This window comes from Protobothrops mucrosquamatus, unplaced genomic scaffold (genome assembly GCF_001527695.2).
Source record: "Protobothrops mucrosquamatus isolate PMUCROS unplaced genomic scaffold, P.Mucros_1.0 scaffold2218, whole genome shotgun sequence".
Lineage (NCBI taxonomy): Eukaryota > Metazoa > Chordata > Lepidosauria > Squamata > Viperidae > Protobothrops > Protobothrops mucrosquamatus.
The window spans coordinates 115,487-135,189 of record NW_015388310.1 but is presented as its reverse complement, the minus strand read 5'-3'; the positions used below and the strand labels follow the sequence as shown (position 1 = coordinate 135,189).

Genomic DNA, 19,703 nt, shown 5'->3' with positions numbered 1-19,703 from the left:
CATCAGATTCAAAATGTCCCATATAGTCTTATTATGGGATTCCTTTCTATACACGTACATCTTCCCAAAGTCCCAATGTTATATACAGCATAAATACTATGCAAAATTTACATATGACATTCTGCCTAATTACACGCAGGAGAGACCAATATGAGAAGGAAGATGGAAAGGAGAAAGAAAAGGGAGGGAGAGGAAAAGAACTGACAGGAGAGAAGAATAGCAAGTATGTGTATGTAGTGGGAGAGTAGATCTCTGTCATTGATTGGTTCACTTCTCAGGTGGAAGCCCTCAATCCCACCCTGATAAATTTATGGAAGGGAAGAGAATGAAAAAAGAGAGAAGTATGTGTGCAAGAGAAGGATTGGTAGAGGAAGTATGTATGTGAGGGAGGGAGAGAGAGGAGAGAACAGAGTGAGCGAACTCATTCCTTTAATCCATTCTTGGATTAAAGTTCTGACAGAGAGTCCTTCAGCAGAATGCACTCCTTAAGAAAATATATACTCATCCGTGTTCTCTAAGTTAAAAATTCCACCAAACTTTGCAGACTTTCAGTAATTGTTAGAAAAATCTCTCCTTCCCTTTAGCAGATAGGATTTTGTTTTTTGTTTTTTTTGCTTTTTTCCTTTCACATTTTCAGCTGGATCTCCATGTAAAAGAAGGAAATGGAAAGAAACATGTTAGCTCATTTATGTCAAGTGCCAGTGGTGAATTATTCCCTGTGGTATGCTCTCAAGTGCTGCATTCTGTGGTCTATTTTTAAATGATTCTGAGAGTAGGGCTTTCCCTGCTTTGCTGGGGAAGACTACACCATAATTAAATTGGCCTCTTTGTAAGGGGATTATCTTGTTTCCTGTTGGCCAGTTTGCATTCTCCCTTTGGCCATGGTCATCTAAATTGCTTTGAGTACTTATATGGAAGGGTGTTGCCCAGTTTTCTTGGTTCTTGTCTCTCAGTTCAGCTTTTTAGAAGTTGGCATAAACCTAGGTTAGAGATAATACTGTCTGCAATCGCTCTTCATAATGTGGTGCCCTCCAGATGTTTTCTGATTGTCACCATTCCTTATAGCTGGCCATGCTGGCGAAAGCAGCTAAGGTACTCCAAAACATCTGGAAGGCATCACAAAGACGGCTGGTCTAGGCTTGAACTTTTGAATCTGAGTCTTTCTCCAGGAATAGTTGTGGCTTTTGTGGTTGTGAGATGAGCCTTACTTTGGATATGCTCTATCTACTGATACAAGACTCGGCTGTTGAAATTTCATTCTGCAGCATTCTTCAGAACTTTTTTTTTTAAAAAAACAACAACCCTGGAATTGGGGTTGCTGTTTAGGGAATTGATGCGACAGCCTGTCAATCAGTTTTCTGGGAAGACTGGGGGAGAATGTGCTCATGATTAGCTATTATTTTTGAAACTGTAAATTGGCTTTCAGTTTAGATGTTTGTATTCCTGCCCAAAATGTGGGTCAGGTGGGAATACAGTTTCACTGCTCAGCTGTTAGATATATAAAACTCTATAACAGTGACGGCGAACCTTTTAGAGACCGAGTGCCCAAACTGCAACCCAAAACCCACTTATGCATCGTCGAGTCCCGGGTGGGCGTGGCCCATTGGGTGGGTGTGGCCCATTGGGTGGGCGTGGCTGCGGTGGTCACGGCAGACTGGGCGGGACTAAAAAGTTCAATCAATCAATTCCAACTTTGCAAGATCTTTTTTCCCACGAGAAGTTGAAATTGACTGATTGAACCTTTTTTTTTTTTTTTGGCACACGGCGGCAGAGGCCTAAAGCGAAAAGGTTTTATAAAACCCAGCTGAAGGCCTAGGACTGGGACGACGGCGCGCGTGCCCACAGAGAGGGCTCTGAGTGCCGCCTCTGGCACCCGTGCCATAGGTTCGCCACCACTGCTCTATAACATCTAAGCAGCTTAGCTATATAGTTAGAGCAGTGCTTCTCAACCTTGGCAACTTGAAGACATGTGGAGTTCAACTTCCAGAATTCTCTAGGCTGGGGAATTCTGGAAGTTGAAGTCCACATGTCTTCAAGTTGCCAAGGTTGAGAAACACTAAGTTAGCGGGTTGTCTTCAGCAAGTTACTATTTTCTGGCCATTTTTCTGCCTCATTAAGATTACTGTTAATAGTAATGATTGCTTAGCTTTGGGACTGGTCAACTTAGTATAGTCTTAATATTATTAATATAGGCCAAAGTGATGGGTATGGTGTAATGTGGAGCAGTTGTTTGGAAAAGATAGTGTTTGGCGTGAATATTCAGCTTGGAAGTCACTGCTGGTATTTTTTCCAGTATTTGTTCTTCATGTGTTTTATCTTCCCAAGAGGAAGAAAGATCCGGGCAGTATCTGCAAAATTGCATTTCTCCAGGCTGAAAAAAATATGTATTTAACTCTCCCCAAGCATGCTTCAGTGTTATTTATCATTCTCAGACCAACCACTTTTATGTGTGGTCTTTTGGCAGGGTGGTGGAGGATGGTGGGTAGAAGTGATCAGTTATTCTATAATTGAAGATGCCACAAAAATAGCCATTTAAAACGCTAGCACTCTCCCACCCACCCACCCACCCACCCTCCTGATAGGAAGCTAGCAAGCTGCAAATAAAGCAGAGACTAACGTTTTGTCCACCCACCTCCTCTCTCTTTAAACACAGGAACTTTGGTCATGGAAGCAAGGACACGTGGTGGATTCTTGGCAGTCGGCAGTCTGTGGAGCATTTGCAGGTGCAAAGGATTATATGTTATCCTGGGAAACATAGAAGAAGAAAAGCAGGGAGGAGGGACAGAGCGCAGCTCTATGAAGGCCAGTGAGGCAGCCGCATTCTTTTATAATTCCGGTTTGTTTAGAGTGAAGAAAATGGAATGTGGGGAAGGGTGGAGATGGAGACAGGGAGGAGAAGAAGGTGAGTCTAAGAAGCCCAGGCCAGGGTGTCGGTTTGAAAGACAGCCAATTTGTTTTTGGCAAATTTCTGTTATTGAACAAACGGTCTGTCAGTCAGCTTCTGGGATTATCCAAAGGTTGAGCAGTAAAACTCTCAGTGAGGAGAACGTGCATTTGGGTGCGGGTTTGTGCAGCTGCCTGCCCTGAGCTCCTCTCCAGGCTCAAGGGCCCTCCAATGATTCACTCTTCATGTGACAGCTCTGACAGGACTCTAGATTAAGGAGAGTCAGGAGAACAGAATGTCTACCCGCAGCAGCCTCCAGGCGGAAACTTTCCATGGAGGAGAACCGGAGGCTGAAACATCTGGGCAGTCTCCGGACACTCTCCCTGGAATGAAGAGTGGCAGGACATTCTCTGGGATGATTGATTGCAAAAGAGACTGGGAGTTAATTGAATTCTTAAAGAGCCACCTTGCCCTATTATAACAGCCTGCTTTGAAATAATTTCCTTTCAGATGTCACAAGTGGCCCATCCCACCCATCTGACAAAGGAGCGTGGAGGGGAAGTGTAAATGTTCTGCTAGAAATCTGAGATTTGGGGGCATTCAGGATTGAGTGGCAAAAACCCTGCAAAATGCACAGCCTCAGGTTCTGAAGGTGGAGGGAAGGAAGGGGCAAATAGGAGCAACAATGGTACTCTTGGCTTGTTGCTAAGCAAAACTCACCCAGTTTTAATATAGGTAGTCCTCGGCTTACAACCATTTGCTTAGTGATCGTTTGAAGTTATAAAGGCCTTTGAAAAGTTCTAAACCTTTTGTTGTCCTTCTCATTATGGCTGAGGTATCCTAACATCTGAAGTCTTTTCTTAGAAATTAACAGTTCATTCAGATACAGGGTAAAATAAAATAGTTGTATGAATGATTAAATAGCTGAAGATGCTCTAGCAGCCTTCCCCAGAGCAATTATAATATACTCCCTCACAAACAGCTGCATGGCCAGTTGTCATGGTGATTGGGGATGATGAAAGTTATAATTTGACATTTCTGGAAGAGTCAAGTTTGAGGAAACTGCTAAATGTAGTTATCTTTGTAAATACTGGTTCACTTACTCAGTTCAGTTACTTACATTGCATGAAAGTATTTTAATACATCAGGCTTCTCTTTCTCCTTCATATGTCAGTCTCCTCCCATGCCTTTATATTTTTACTATTTTTAGGCAAGGTACTTAATGCACTTACTCATTAAAAGCAAACCTTTTCCATCTTTCCATTTTCTTTGCCAATATATGCAAAGTCACTGGAAGAAATTAATGAACATTAGGTACTTATTAATATTATTACTATTTCAGACAATGAAATTACTTGAAAATGTAACTTGAAGATTTTGTTCCCATTCTCTTTTAAGGCTCTGTAATCGTTATTTTTTGAAAAAATGATCTCAGAAATAGAAATAAGAATATTTTCCCCTGCCCTTTTCAATGTCATCTTGAAATTGAACCACTGAATCAATCAAGCATAAACCAGAAGACATTTTCTGGTATAATGTTTGCACTCAGCTTCTATAGTTGTGCTTGGAGCATTAAGTTTTAGTTGCCTTGGTGTCCCTTTGTCTGAGTAAAGAACCCATTTCCTTTAGTAAAAGCTTCCTAGTGGTTTTAATGAACAACACAAGAACTGTATACATGCTGCCTAAAAAAAAGTCTTGGACAGACATAATTTGTGGGGTTTTGCCAACTATTGGAGTTCCCCTTGACTTTAACAAAGTTTTGGAAGCTTGAACTGGACCTGGTTTCTCAGTTCATATGTAAGGTAGGCTATAAATTATCCTCTTTTTAATAGAAAGAGGAATGCACTGAACACAGGGACTGCATATTCTCTACTTGTGTACCATTATGCCAAACACTTTTTCCACATCTAGCAGGGAATTCTGAGAAGAAAAAGGCTTGAAGTCTACTCAGCTTCTCTTATATTATGTAAAACAGACTCTCCTCTTTTGTATAAAATAAGGAAGACAGATAAATAGGAAATGGACGGCCTCACAATTTCTCAGTTTTGTATAGTTTTGATATACCTAGAGTTTGTGTCTGAGGTAACATGGTATCCCACAGGCAGTCCCAGTGGTGGGATTCAAATATGTGAACAACTGGTTCTCTGTGTGAAGGCCGCTTCCAGAAGTCCATTCTGGGCCAGGCAACAAAAAATTAGCTACTGGTTCTGCCAAACTGGTACGAACTTGCTGAATCCCACCACTGGGCAGTCCTCAACTTACAACTATCCACTTAGTCCCTCTTCAGAGTTAAAGAAGAAACACCTCAAAGATACTTATAACTTGGTTCCAAAGTTCTGATGGCCAGCCCCATCTCTCCACAGTCACGTGACCTCATGTTGGGTGCTCAACAACCAGTCCACGTTTACAGCCATTTGCAGTATCCCATAGTCATATAACTGCAGTTTGCAATGTTTTTTTGCCAAAATCCAGGGTATAATTCCAGTTTTTGGCAAAAATACCCCATAGCAAATAAAGAATTTGGTTAACAGCCACCGCAAAATGCTCATAAAATCAGGTTGGTCATATGATGACCTGCTTTATGACCGTCTCAACTGGGCAGGCTCCATATGGTCTTAAGCTGAGGACTACCTGTACTGGTATTTGGGTTTTCATGAGCTGAGATCTGGGGAACATTGTCTGATCTGTGAAGAAGCTTTATGTGGTTTGGGGAGAAGCCATTGCTAAATCTCCTTAAGCTGCTGAAATGCTGACTTTCCAAATTGGATTTTGAAGGAGTCACAAAGTGTATTAACAGTTGCTGAACAAAAAGCCAGTATCGTCACTTATTTTAGTTCTCATATTCCCCTGCAGGAGATTCTGGCTGTCTCAGTCTTTTCATATATCTTATAAGAGATCAGGGAGCAGACTCTAGACAGAGTATAATTTTTTTTTAACCCTCCTTTCCCATGAAAATTTAGAAGCCTAAAATATTTCGTCTACTGAATTGCACATGGGTCATGAAGAGATGGAGATATATGATTACACTTCAAAATTAAATCGGACATAGTATAAAATCATTTAAACATACATAAGTAAGATCAGTTGCCTCTGCATTATTTAATTCAGTTACAGTTTTTTGGGGGAAGGAAAATAAAAGTGTACAAACTCAAGCTATGTTGCCAATACCACAAAAAGCATATTCAGACACTAAGACTGTCTCAGACGCCCTCTGTGCTCGTGGTCTTTGCTTTACCACAAAATTTACTTAAAGTGTTCTAGAGGTCAGAGAAGAGGCGGGGGGAAATGAAACAAGGTACATGCACATTCTGATTTTAATCTCTCACGTTAGCCAAAAAAATATTGTTGGCTGCTTTCTTAACCAAAAGGTTGTATACTTGACAGAAAAAACAAACATTACTGCGAAGTTAAATCATCAACACTATCCTTTTCTGTTTTTAACGCCGTTAAAACTCGAGTGGTTAAAGTCAACTTTCAATGATGTTTTATCAGCTTGCAGTGTGTTTTTTGGTTATGGGAATACAAACTTTAAAATACAATCAGAAGCCTGCAATCAAGTAATTGTCCGAGTGATTGAAATAAAATGAAATTATGAATGGGTTCCACCAGTATCTTCTTTGTCTTCCATATACTACCTGCTATTTTATTTAGTTTTTTATTTATATCCCACCTTTATTATTTTTACAAAAAAATCAAGATGTCATGGTTCCGATACAGAACTACAAGGCTTGAGTTTTCCTCTAAGTACATGTTTATTGGATACAAAGTATTGGCACGGTCAAAAGTGAAACCAAGACTAAAATCCCCTCCCAAAAGCAACAGTAATACAAAGTTACAGTTCCCACCCCTCTGGCTATGCATTCAACTATGTTCCCCAATAACATATCCAAGTGGGCTTTCCAACACTTGAATTATCCTCCCCAGCTGAGGGAAACAGAAATGACCTTGGTTCCCACGGGACTGAAAACTGTTTAGTCTGTTAGAAAACTTCCCATTTCTCCCCCCACCCCCAATCTTGTGGCAACTGGAAACAAGGAAAATGGCTTTGGCCAGGTTCGTTGCAAGGTTGACACAAGACAGCAAACATATCCAACACACTTTCTTCCTCCTGTTTTCCCCACAACAACAACAACCCTGTAAGGTGGGTTAGGCTGAGAGACAGTGACTGGTTCAATGTCACCAGCTGGCTTTCATCCCTAAAGTCTTTGAATCTTTCTTGAATCTAATTTTAATTCCAGCCAAATTGAGGCACTTTTTCTAATATGTATGAATATGCACGAATATGAAGAATTATTGAATATAAAGACATGAATGAACCGTCTTGAAGTTAGATAATGTAATGGTAATAATCTAAGTGCCAGACTATACAGTTATCAAAATTGCAAGTAATAGTAGATCTGTTGTTTTGCACTATTATTTTTCATTATTATTTATTAGTATTGCTAATCACAATAATATTGCAACCAGGTACAAACATCTGTGCTACAGGCAAATACAGGTAGTTCCAAGATTTTTTCTGCAATTGTGTTATATTTCCTTCAGAAAAAAAACACATTTAAAGTGCCATTATAAACCTAAAAACAAAAACGGATAGGTGTGCTTTAGTAATATGCTTTTTCCATGTGTATTATAATCATAAGATAGAGTGTATTTCTCACCATTGGAAAAATTCCTGCTGGAGTCTGGAATGCCCAGTGTGTAACCTGGAAAAATGTGTTTTTAAGTTTATTTTTTAACTATAATCATTGATACAGAATTATTATTTTGAATCTTCCAAAGAGTAAAATAGATCTCTCTCCTTCTCCGGAAAGCTAGTTTTTCACTGTACAGGTAGTCCTTGTTTAATATCCACTCATCCAATGACGATTCAAAATTAGGACAGTGCTGAACTAGGGGGTCTTATGATGGGTCCCTGTAGTTACATATGTACAAGTTAAACAGTTCATGCCCCAAAACTAGCAACATTAATTGCATTCTGTCACAATATTACTGCAATTAGCAATACTAATAAATGAGTCCTCAAATATGCACTGATTAGGACACAAAGGACAGATATATATTTGTGTTGTTGTCTGTATGTCACCACCATCACAAAGGGCAGAAGCCACTAGATAGCCCCATTTGGATCTTGTTGTACCCCTGCGCAGTCTGATTCCCATGCTTCCCAGTGCTCGCCAAACCCAAGTGCCAGCTCCTCCGTTGGTTCTATCCAGTGTTGATTCTTTGTAGTTTTCCATAGGTCCTCTCTGCTTTTAAATTGTTTGAAGTCTTCCGTTGAAGTAAGGAAGCTCTCTGTATGCTGCTGTTTCTCTGCAAAGAGCAGTCAGGGCAATGCTGGCTAGATGGTAGATCTTACCTAGAGGGATAGGTTTAAGGTATCCAGTAATAATTCTGCTAGCTTCTTCTTCAGGGCAACATCTATTTTCTCAGTGTGTGCTCATTTATACCAAACTGGGCAGGCATGCGATCACCCTATGCAACCTTGATTGCTGTCTTCTGACAAACGAGGTGTATGAGGAATCTGGCAGGATGTCACAAAGAGTAATCAGGCAACTGGGGGATGCTGCAACCGTGTGGGATTACCTAACAATGGAAAACGGGATTGCTGCAACTGCTGTCCTTATAGCACCTTAAAAAGGAATCGTCTATGACTCTAACAGAGAGTTGTATTGCAATAGTGGCGAATATCTGTAGCTCGAGCATAGGATGAGGGTGAAGGTTCATTCTCCGAGCTTGTGGGTTGGTTTCTGAACGTTTTGTTATCAGGCTGGGTAACATCTTCAGCAGAGTTTAGGGCAGTGGTTCTCAACCTTTTTAATGCCGCAACCCCCAACCGGTCGTAAGTCGAGGACTAAACCGGTCGTAAGTCGAGGACTAAACCGGTCGTAAGTCGAGAACTAAACTGGTCGTAAGTCGAGGACTACCCAACCGGTCGTAAGTTGAGGACTTTCCCTGCCCGGGAGCGCCACGCATACGTGGTTCCGCCCCCTGCGCCGGCCGAGGCGTAGCTGGCAAGCGGCAGAGACGGAGCAGGCCGACCACCAGCTGGCCCAGCTCAAGGGAGGTAAGGCACCCGCCGGAAAAGGGGAAAAAAATGGCAGCCTTGCTTAGCGACCCCCGTGAAATGGTCGATCGACCCCAAATGGGGTCGCGACCCATAGGTTGAGAACCACTGGTTTAGGGGATGCCAGTGTCAGTGTCCTTCTGTTTATAAGGACAGCTGTGTTCGAAGATTATTGTGAAATTTCTATCTGCTATATTTTGAAATTTTGTAGGAATTTTCAGATATATATTTTTTTCTTTTTCTCTTTCTATAGAGGGGAAAGTTGGTTCAGGCAAACCTACCAAAGCATAAGGTGCTGGTTCGAAGTTTCCAAGTTAGAGAAATTTTATAGCAACAATCAGGCACTTCTGCTTTCAGTTCTTTGCACCTATTATTAATAGGCTTGACTGCTTGCCTGAATAAAGCAATAATAGTCTTCAGCTTCAGAAAAGGAAAAAATAGGAACCCTGCTAACTGCTGACCATTATTCTCCTCTCAGTTGTATGGAAATGGTAGGTCAGATTTCTAAGCAAGAAATTCTTTGTGTGGGCTGAGTAATAATATCATGGAAGAGAAATACAGGATGTTGTAATTCTGGCCCATTGCTTAGTAGAACACAAAGCTGGCTGAGAAATTAACCCCAGTTCTTTGCATTATATTTACATTTTATATAAAAGGCCTTTCTGTTATTCTGAATTGCTGTGTATGTTTGTCTTTGTGCATTTAATATTGGTCTATGTTGTATTAAAATATTAAATATTTTAATAATATTTTTTAAAAAATGCCATATTTCTCCATCTCCACAGTGCCAATTTTACTGAATCTACTGTTTTTATATCCAGATATTTTCACTAGTAAAAGTCAACATAAAGATTAGTTCAGCTTGTATACACTTTGCAGGACTCAGGGACACAATACAGGTAGTCTTCAACTTATGACTACAATTCAAATACAACCCAAAATTTCTATTGCCAAGCAAGATGGTGGTTAAGTGGCTTTTGCCCCATTCTACAAACGTTCATGTCATAGTTAAGTGAATTGCTTCAGTTGTTAAGTTAGTAACATGGTTGTTAAGTGAATATGGTTTCTCCATTAGGTTACAAAATGGTCACATGACCCCAGAATACTGCAAACATCATAAATACATGCTAGTTTCCAAGTGTCTGAATTTTGATTTATGTGACCATGCAGAGGCTGCAACAATGGTCATAAGTATGAAAAATGATCTTAAGTCACTTCTTTCACTGTTGTTGAATGGTCACTGAATGAATGGTTGTAAGTAAAGGGCTACCTATAGGAATTCCAGCATTCTGCACAAAATTGTATTTATGGATGAGTAAGGACTTCTTTTAATTCTCCTCTTCTGCATATGAAGCTGTCTTATAAAATATGTATAATATCCTGAGTCTTCAACAACGGGACGAGCTAAAAAGATTAAATAAACATATGCGAAACATATGTAACCATTGGCATGTCACAAAATTTCAGTCAGTTTAAATAAAGAAGACTGAAGGAGTCTTTTTCTAAAACAAACTGATGAGAATTTCTTTTCTCCTTCTACCCATTTTGAATTGTCTAGGCAAGATTCCAGGTTTTTCTCTTGAAGTCAAAAAGGCAAGAAATATGTTAGGCAGATGCCAGTCAGAAGACAGTCAAAATAGCTTCAACAACTGGAGGTTTCCCCTCTTCATGTCACCCTTGCGTGGCTGCAGCCACTGCTAGCACTGAATCACAACCAACAACACACAAGTGTAATTCTGCTTCTACTCAATGTCTCAGATGTATTCTGGAGAGTCTTCTAATTCTCTGTAGTAGACTGAATAGGGATGCAGAAGACAGAAGAGTGATAATGGAATGACACAATTGGACATGGGCTGGGGGCCTCACTTAATATTGGGAGAATCAAAGAGGCTCAGCGGGTAGATGATCATGTAAATGGGTGAGGTTTTGATTTTTACTTTGGTGGTCATGGTTTTCAAAAACTAGATTGTTTATTCTAGGGCTTCTCCTTCAGTTTTAATGTGCTTTCTGTCTCAAGGGGGTAGAAAAATAGCACCATTAATTTTCAGTATTAAATTGAGACTTACCAAAACGGGGGAAGGACCACCGGTTGACCATATTTGCTAGAATAGTTCTTCTCTTCAACTTATAAGAAAGAAGCTGTTTTTAAAAAGATTGGGAAGAGGAGGGTAGGGTAAGGTAGGGGAGGAGAGAAGAGAAAGAAAAAGAAAGAGAGAAAGAGGAAGAAAAGAGAAGGTTGTCTTGCATGAAAACTGGATTTTTGGAGCTACTGCGTCTTTAGTTGAAGCAGAGGAGTGGAGGGCATGCAGCCCCCCATCTCTTAATCCTCTGGCTGATAAGTGAGACCAGAATGGCAGCATTTGCTCTGTAATTCTACAATAATCCTCTCAACACTTTGAATCAGGCAAATTAAAATTGTCCAGTTTATTACTAAATTATCCAGTTTAATTTGTATTATAGCAAAGGGAAAAGAGACACTATCATGATCAAGGATGCGGAAATACAAAGTCCATGATCAGAAGCTCTGTCATTCTACATGTCAGATGCTCTATAGAGGCAGAGAGGCTCAATGTAATGCTTTGTTGGAAAAAGCCAGACGCTAAACTTTTTTTCAAGTTGTGACCAAGATTGGAACTGATAGAAAAACTCAGAAGGAATAAGTCTACCCAGAGGGAGAGACAATCGGTATATTTGGGGATACCTCATATCAATAAAGACATTAAAACAATCCTCTCTACTGCTACAGTTGCCTTCCCCAAACTTACAAAACAACACAGTATCTCTCAACAGCCATGAAAATATTCATGCAAAACACGTTTGAACCAAATATTGGTCTTCTCTAGTGAGTTTGCAAGGTCAAAACTATAATTTCTCATCTGAATAAAGAGAAAAATATAAAAGCCTACTCTTCAGTAATGCATTTAAAAATTTAAAAATGCACTTAATTTTTAAGACTCCCCCCAAAGTTTAGATTATTGAATGTATTTATTGGCTACCCTGTATCCCAACTTCATTATTTAATTTAAAAAAATATTGTTATGATGAACTGCTCTTTGTTTTCTGAAGTAAACCTAGACTTAAAGATTGCTGTTAATATGGTTTTGTTATTCTATCCAGTGTAGAAGTTTCCTTCTGTTAGTTAGATTGCTTTAATTCACACTGATGCTTTTTATAATATATTGGATCGACAATACTGTTTTGATGCATTTGAAGAAATTGATGAATGCTGTAGTGTTTTTCCACTTCACCCTGTCCATAAAACACATTTCTTCTTCAATCATGGACATGTCATAAGAGCAGAAATCTATTGAAAGTGAAGATTGCAAACAATAAAATGCTAGCAATGGCTTTTTTGCCCATAAAGCTGGACAGCTGCCTTGGTTTCCCTTCTGCTCTAATTAGGTCTGACAAGTTTACAGTGCTGTGTTTAGAGAGTTTCCCTGCCCATACAAGGCATTTAAAGTCAATGATGACATCTCTCTTTAGAAGTGACTCTGTGCAGATGCTCAAGACAGTTCTTCCAATCCTAAATTGGTTAAAGAGTTACAGAGGAAATGCCCAGTTTTAAAGTTTCTGCTCCTATTGTGTCTCAAATCTTCCTTTTATAGAGTATCAACATTTACTTTTTAACTGATGAAAGTCTTTGGGGATGTGAATCCTCCAGGAGCTTTTAATCTAAATATACAAATATGGATGGTGATATTTTTAAATCGAAGTCTTTAAGAGACCTTAAATTTAATGTGGATTTCTTTAAGAAGTACAACTTAGCCAGTGGGCAGACATCGGCAAAAAATTGCCCACTGGGGGATAGGTACCATCATAGTATATAATTGTCACTATTATTTGATTCCAGATGGATTATATTTCCTTTAAAGATCTGTTAGCAATTAATGCTGGGCAATCCAGACACCAATTTGCAGGATGCAGGACTCACTATTTTTTTCCACTATGCTTCCGTACCGCACCTGAAGTTAATTCTCCTAGCAGAGGCAGTGGGAATCAGAAATACTATGAAGTAAAATGTACATGAGGCTGGCGCTTCATGATGTTACATAGAAGGCATCTTGTTTAAATTGTTATTGCTGAATTACTTTTGTGTATGATCTTGGTAGCATTGATTCTGTTTGCTAGAGGAACCAATTATGATGGCTTTTTTCTCTAAGGAACTGTACTAAAATATAAACACGTATATTGATTGTAGACTTTATACCTATATTAAATAATTACAATTGAAAATGCTGCAATTCTGAATTTTTTTTGATGCGTGCATGTTGTGTGTGTGTGTGTGTGTGTGTGTGTGTGGTTTCAATACCTAGGCCATTAGTTTCTTCAAAATATTGTGCCCGCATATATTATCAGATTTTAAAAACTGGCACCATGCTTAGTAAACTGGGGATTTGGTGTGAATTTCTCTATTCAAAGAGGGTAGATCTTTTTAACAATTCTTATGGTCCTTGACACACGACCATAATGGAGTCTGCCCATTACAGTTTCATGTTGTGATGGCTGTTAGGCGAGACAGCTTCACTTAACAACTCTCACCCCTGCTTTCCCTGATGTGGTCGCTAAATGAACATGTCAGTCATTAAATGGAGCATGGGATGCCTCAGGGGCTGGGAAGGCCCTGAGAAGGAGAGTGCAGGCCCAGGCCCTCCTGCCCCGGTCTCTCAAGGCCTCTCTACCCCCTGGGACATCCCATGTTCTCTTCTGTCCCTCCGGGTCCCCACAGCCCTTGGGCCTGCTTCCCCCCCCACTGGTTCCCCACAGGCCTTTGCCTCCCCCAATGGATCTCTATAGGACTTAGGTCTGATTCCCAACCACTAGGACCCACACCCTCCTCTTACCTTTGGAAGAGAGCTCTGGAGCCTTCTGTAGTGTTGGAACAAGACACTTCATCACAGTGCGATTCTGGAAGCGACTGCCATGTTGCCAGTTGACACACTGAACTATTGCTAAGAACATGGTGGCCGCTTCTGGAATTGCACCACTTGGTCACGCAATGAAGCAATCCTTTCTGCTTTCCTAACGCAGTGTGCCCAGCGTTGCGGAAAGCATTGGGACTTTCATTTCTGCTAAGTCTGGTCTCTGCAGCTGATTTTTCCTTCCTCAAGATAAGATCTTTACACTTGTTATAATTAAGCATCTTGTTATGTTTTACTCAGTATTCGTAACCTACTGAATATGAGCATATGGGTATGATAAGAAATAACAGTCCCTTTCTTATTATTGCCTTGGACAATAATAGAAATATTTTTAGATTATTATAGGCTCTGTCTAAATAATAGACAGAAAGTGTAATTTCATTTTGTTTCTTTCTCTGGTGATAGCCTGGTGATAAAAAAAAAAAAAGATGAGTTCCAAAACAATGCCAATGAGCACAAATACTAACATTTCTTGGTTCTTTATTGAGTAGGGAAACATCCGTTTCCATTTACAAGAGAGACCGGAAATAACTACCCCCACTCAACCTATTCTTTCCCTGGACCTCAAATACTAGCCGTTAGAAAACCTATAGCAACTGAGAAAGTCAAAGTCTGCTGTTAATTAGACTTGTTTGTTTATATATTGGCTAAGATATAGTTTGATCTACCTGCCTGGATGCGAATATGTATGAAGTTAAAATTAAAAAATCAAAGGGTTTTTCTCAATTCATAGACAATTAGTTGAAAAATGCAGTTTTCAGCCTTTATCGATTAAAATATGTGTCCTCCCACCTATACCTTGAAAAAGCATATGCTTTCTGTATTCCACAAAACTAAGAGGAAAAGCTCACTATTTATAGATATCTACAAGCCAATGTTACGGTGCTGGATTTTTTGAAACAAGTGGTCTGATCTTGGCTCTTTGTATATTACACTGTGTTCTCCTTTGAGAAAATTTTGCTTTTTTAACCTCTTTTCTTCTTCTTTTCTTTATTGTTGTGATTCTTTTCTTAGCTAGAGTTGTATCCAAATCTCATTGTTAGAACAGTAAATTCTATTCCTAATTCTAAATGCATTAGTCATGTTATTGTTTCTGAAGAAATACAGCGGCATAGTTATATCCATAGCTTAGAAGCAAGGTGGGATTTGTTCAAATGTAGTCATTTTTGTCATAATGAGCATAGTTAAGAGTTACATTTAGTCAGCAATCCTGGCTTTAAAAGTTACACGAGTCATTCTTTCCTGTTTTTTTCAGTAGCAAGTAAATATACCGTACAAATGTGTTTTTGTACTGGAAAGTATTTTGGATAATCCTGGATTATGGCAAGCAGGCTATTTGCTTGTTTTCTCTTTTATAATTCTTCCCATGTCCACTGCATGCCAGGTATGCAAATTAGATCTAATACTGGTTATAGATCCTGGTTTGTATGAGAATGATAAATCAGAATCTCTAGTTCAGATAACACACTAAGCTGTCCTCTCTTTTTAGCATTGTCCCTTTTCCATCTTGTCAGTTTTAAGAAAAAATAACATATTTGATGGTTAAGGTTACCTTTTCCCAAACTGGCCATTTCCAGATGTGCAATTGACTGGTGCATATGTTAGCAGATAGTGGGGAACATGTAGGCTTGTAACTCACTTTACTGTAAAGCAATTGTGTTTTTGGAGTCCTAACTTTTAGGCTCCTCTGTTGAACATTCTGATGAAATTAGGGTTGGCACTTCTAAGAGACTATGTCCCACCTTCTTGAATCAGCCAGAAAGATTTTGGCTACAAGCATTATTCCGCATCTTGTTCAAATGATTGGAATCCAAGAGATAATTGGGATAATTTTCCAGATGTTGAGAAATCAATGCAGGCAGATGAAGGCTTATTAAACTTTCATTGACCTAAAGTTGACAGATGATAATCTGATTCATATATTGAGTGGTGCTTTTTTTTTTAACTGTTATGGCATAAAAATACCACATGATGTTAATTATCTTAATATACAATATAAATGCAATAAATCCATAATCGTTGTCTAAACAATGTAATATATAACGAATCTAAGAACAGCACAACTTAAAGGGGTCCTCTGTAAATGTAGCCTGCACATCTTCTCAACAGTGCTCCTCTAAAAAAAAAGGTTGGAGACTAGACAAAAGTTGTTCAGAGAATTTTTATATCCAACATAAATAAATACACGCAGAAAGATATGGTGTTTATCTACACATACATATACTGTACATATACGTACAGATACATTTTTGGACTGATTACCACGAGTCAATGTGGCTCTGACTTCAGATAAATCTTGAGGTGAAGGACAAGGTTCAGGAGTAATCATAAAGTGAATTTGGCAGAAGCTGTGGGAACTATGGGGCTAAGCAGCCTGCATTGTAAACTAACAAAGTCTTGTTTGTATTTGGCATTTTTTATATGCTCAGGTGGATTTGCAGCTGCAGTCACCACTCCTCTAGATGTAGCCAAGACAAGAATTATGTTGGCAAAGGTAAGAACTTGAAGAAGAGTGTAGAGATGGCTGGCAAGTTTTCAGATTAATAATTCTGGCATCTTGCTTAGTGGCAGCAACAAAACTGAATCCAGCGTCTATTGATAATTTTAATACAAGAATCATAGTGAGAACAGGTATATTTCATTTCTGCATTGACTAAAAGAACTGCTACCTTTGTCTTCTTCAGTAAACTAGTTCTAGGAGCAAACTTCTATCTTTGAAAGACCAAGCAGCTTTCCAACTCACTGTTTTTTTGTGTGACATGATATTCGTAGGCGATAACATTTACAGTACTGTTAATGATGAGTATCTGTTTGGTAGAATAAATGGAAAACTTTAAGTGCTTGACTGTGAGCTGTAGGGCATATTTATTATTTATTAAGAAAATGTATATAGTTGCCTCCATTTAATGTAAATAGAGATGAGATAAGATAAGATAACCTTTATTGTCATTTTTTTACTGTGGGCACAATGGCACACATCAAAAATGAAATTTAGTTGCCCACTCTCAAACTGAAACACATACATGACACACACCTAAATATATTATTATTTTATGTTATATTGCAAATATATGTTACAAATATATAGTAAGAAAATGGATATGGTTGCCTCCACATAAATTATATAAATTATGAATTCCCTCACTGTGACTTCTGGAAGCTTACAGAAGTAAAATCCCAATTCAAAACCCAATAAACCCCTATCCACCTGGTTCAAATAATCAAAGAAACCACTTGATGGGCTCCATATCCCCCTGGGGTCCCTAGGCCTGTTGACAAAACTATGTCTTCGAGGCCTTTCAAAAGAGTGTCAAAATGGCAGCCAATCTTCTCAGGAGTGATGATCCACAGGGAGGGAGCCACCACAGAGAAGAACTAAATATTCATTATCCATTGCATATCCATTGCAGATAATTGTTTCCTAGTTCAGTAATTTAGTGAAAGAGTTCCAGCTATGAGAGACCTTTGTATGACATTTTGGATAAAATGATGGTTTTCTTGGAGACAGCTTTTTATATGTATATATCTGTTTCTTTGTCTGAATAGACTGGCTCCAGAACTGCAAGTGGGAATGTGATGTCAGCTCTTCGAGATGTATGGAGAACTCAAGGAATATCTGGGTAAGGATAAATAAAGGGACAGGGATGATTTGACGGAAAATGTAAACACATTTTTTTCAGTGGAAAGTCGTTACTTTTTTTTCCTGAATGTCTAAGCAAAGCAACATATATGTATATTTTTTCACTTAAATGTTCCATGCTTTAAAGTTTGGGTATGTGCTGTCTGGTGATAATTCATGAGAAAGTCTTTGAGAAAGTTAAATTGATGTCAGCTAGATAGTTTTTGTGGAGGGCTGTGAACCAAGTAGTGTTTTTTTTCATAATTTGTGTATATTGCAACCGTGTAAATAATTCACAGTGGGAAAGTTTTTTTGTTGCTTAGGGAAGCTAACAATCATAATCTGTTTTGTGACTGGTCTAAGTCCATTGTTAAGGCCTTCTGTAGTTTATTTTGAATCAAAAGATAGCAGAGTTTTCCCCAAAGAGCATCAGGAAAATTACGATTAACACAAAATATTTATAGATCTACTGTATGCAGTGATGGGATTCAGCCGGTTCGCATCGGTTCAGGAGAACTGGTAGCTAAATTTTGCTGCATTCGGAGAACCGGCTGTCTTCCAGAAGTCCAGTCTAGGCCTGGGAGGCCTGGAGGAGGCCTCCCAGACCTAGAACGGCCAGCCAGAAGTGCATGGATGCCACTTCCAGAAGTCTGTTCTAGGCCTCCCAGGCCTGGAAGAGGCCTCCCAGGCCTAGAATGGCCCACCGGAAGTGTGTGATGCCACTTCCGAAAGTCTGTTCTAGGCCTCGGAGGCCCAGGTCTTCATCGAATAAGAGAACCGGTTGTTCAGGTATTTGAATTCCACCCCTGACTGTACGTATTCTTTTTTTTATTTCATAGATTTATAACTTACTTTTCCTGTAGGAGTTCAGACACTATATAGTTCACATTTTCCTCCAGTTTATCTTCCCCAAAACAACAAGAATTTAGGCTGCAAGGCAATTAGTGGCCCTAAATCAGTCAATGAACATCTATAGCTAAATGTAGACTTCAACTCATGAAACGCAGAACATGGAATAATAGAGTTGGAAGGGATCTTGGAGGTCTTCTAGTCCAACCCCCTGCTCGAGAAGGAGGTGCTATACCATTTCAGACAAATGGTTGTCCAGTCCCTTTTTGAAAGCCTCCAGTGATGGAGCACCCACAACTTCTGAAGAAAAGCTATTCCATTGGTTGATTGCTCTCACCGTTAGGAAATTTGTCCTTACTTCTAGGTTGCTTCTCCCCTTGGTTAATTTCCATCCATTGTTTCTTGTCTTGCCTTTTGGTGCTTTGGAAAATAGTGTGACCCCCCTTGTCTTTGTAGGAGCCCCCCCAAATATTGGAACTCAGTATTTAAGAACTGGAGTGTGTTCAGTTCTTAGCCAACTTTTGAACTGATTTATTAAAAGAATGTTTCATTAGTTCTATACTACAAAGCAATTGCCGTGTCTGTTTGTTTTAGATGTGCATGTGTGTGTGTGCTTTCAATAGTTTTTGCGTAAAAAAATACTGTAAGGACATGAAGTTTGCATACTGTTTTCTAGCTGCCTATTATTTATCAGTAAGCAGACACTTTATGCTTGGTGAAATGTAGTGTATTAAAACAATAGTGTTCTTTCTAATTGTCACAGAATAAGTCACAAAATCAACAGTGTCAAAATAAACAATAAATATGATAGCTGGGAAGCAAAGGAAATGGAGTCTGTGGACCCTTTAAATGTTTCAGTGATTTTCTCCCACACTGTTCTAGTGCAAAAAATCCTTCCTCACCTTGGAAGATGCTTAGTCTAATAAGGCTTATCAGCCATTGCTTCATCTTGGCCTTAACTTACCCTTCCTTTTAGCATATCACACACACACACACACACACTGTTTTCTCTCTCCCATTTCTTGAGAAAGTTTTTGTCTGCTTGAAAAATTATCTGCTGTTCTCTCCAGCCCATATCAGGGTAGAAGACCGATGTCTGTGTCTGGGCAGTCGTGTAACCCAATGATAGACAGTGCTCAGTGATCTCATTCTGTCACAGCAGCTTTTAGCCACAGCAGCCCTTGTTAGCTCCCCAATATGAAAAGGAGACACATGTGGACCCCTGGATCATAAGGTTTGTAGGAAGGAAGGGAGGGAAGGAGGGAGGGAGGGAGGGAGGGAGGGAGGGAGAGAGAGAGAGAGAGAGAGAGAGAGAGAGAGAGAGAGAGAGAGAGAGAGAGAGAGAGAGAGAGAGAGAGAGAGAGA

General features: G+C 39.4%; 1 protein-coding gene across 1 annotated transcript in view; it reads left to right on the top strand.

Moving 5' to 3' along the window:
• Positions 1–637: 637 nt before the first annotated feature.
• LOC107295097 (S-adenosylmethionine mitochondrial carrier protein-like) overlaps positions 638–19,703 on the top strand; it is a gene marked incomplete at its 5' end in the record, with an annotated part of 25,792 nt that continues 6,726 nt past the window's right edge. Inside the window, 4 exons of the mRNA XM_015824391.1 lie at positions 638–721; positions 2,654–2,723; positions 16,300–16,364; positions 17,417–17,490. Coding sequence (XP_015679877.1) covers positions 638–721; positions 2,654–2,723; positions 16,300–16,364; positions 17,417–17,490 — 293 coding nt within the window. The remainder of the gene's footprint in view (positions 722–2,653; positions 2,724–16,299; positions 16,365–17,416; positions 17,491–19,703) is intronic.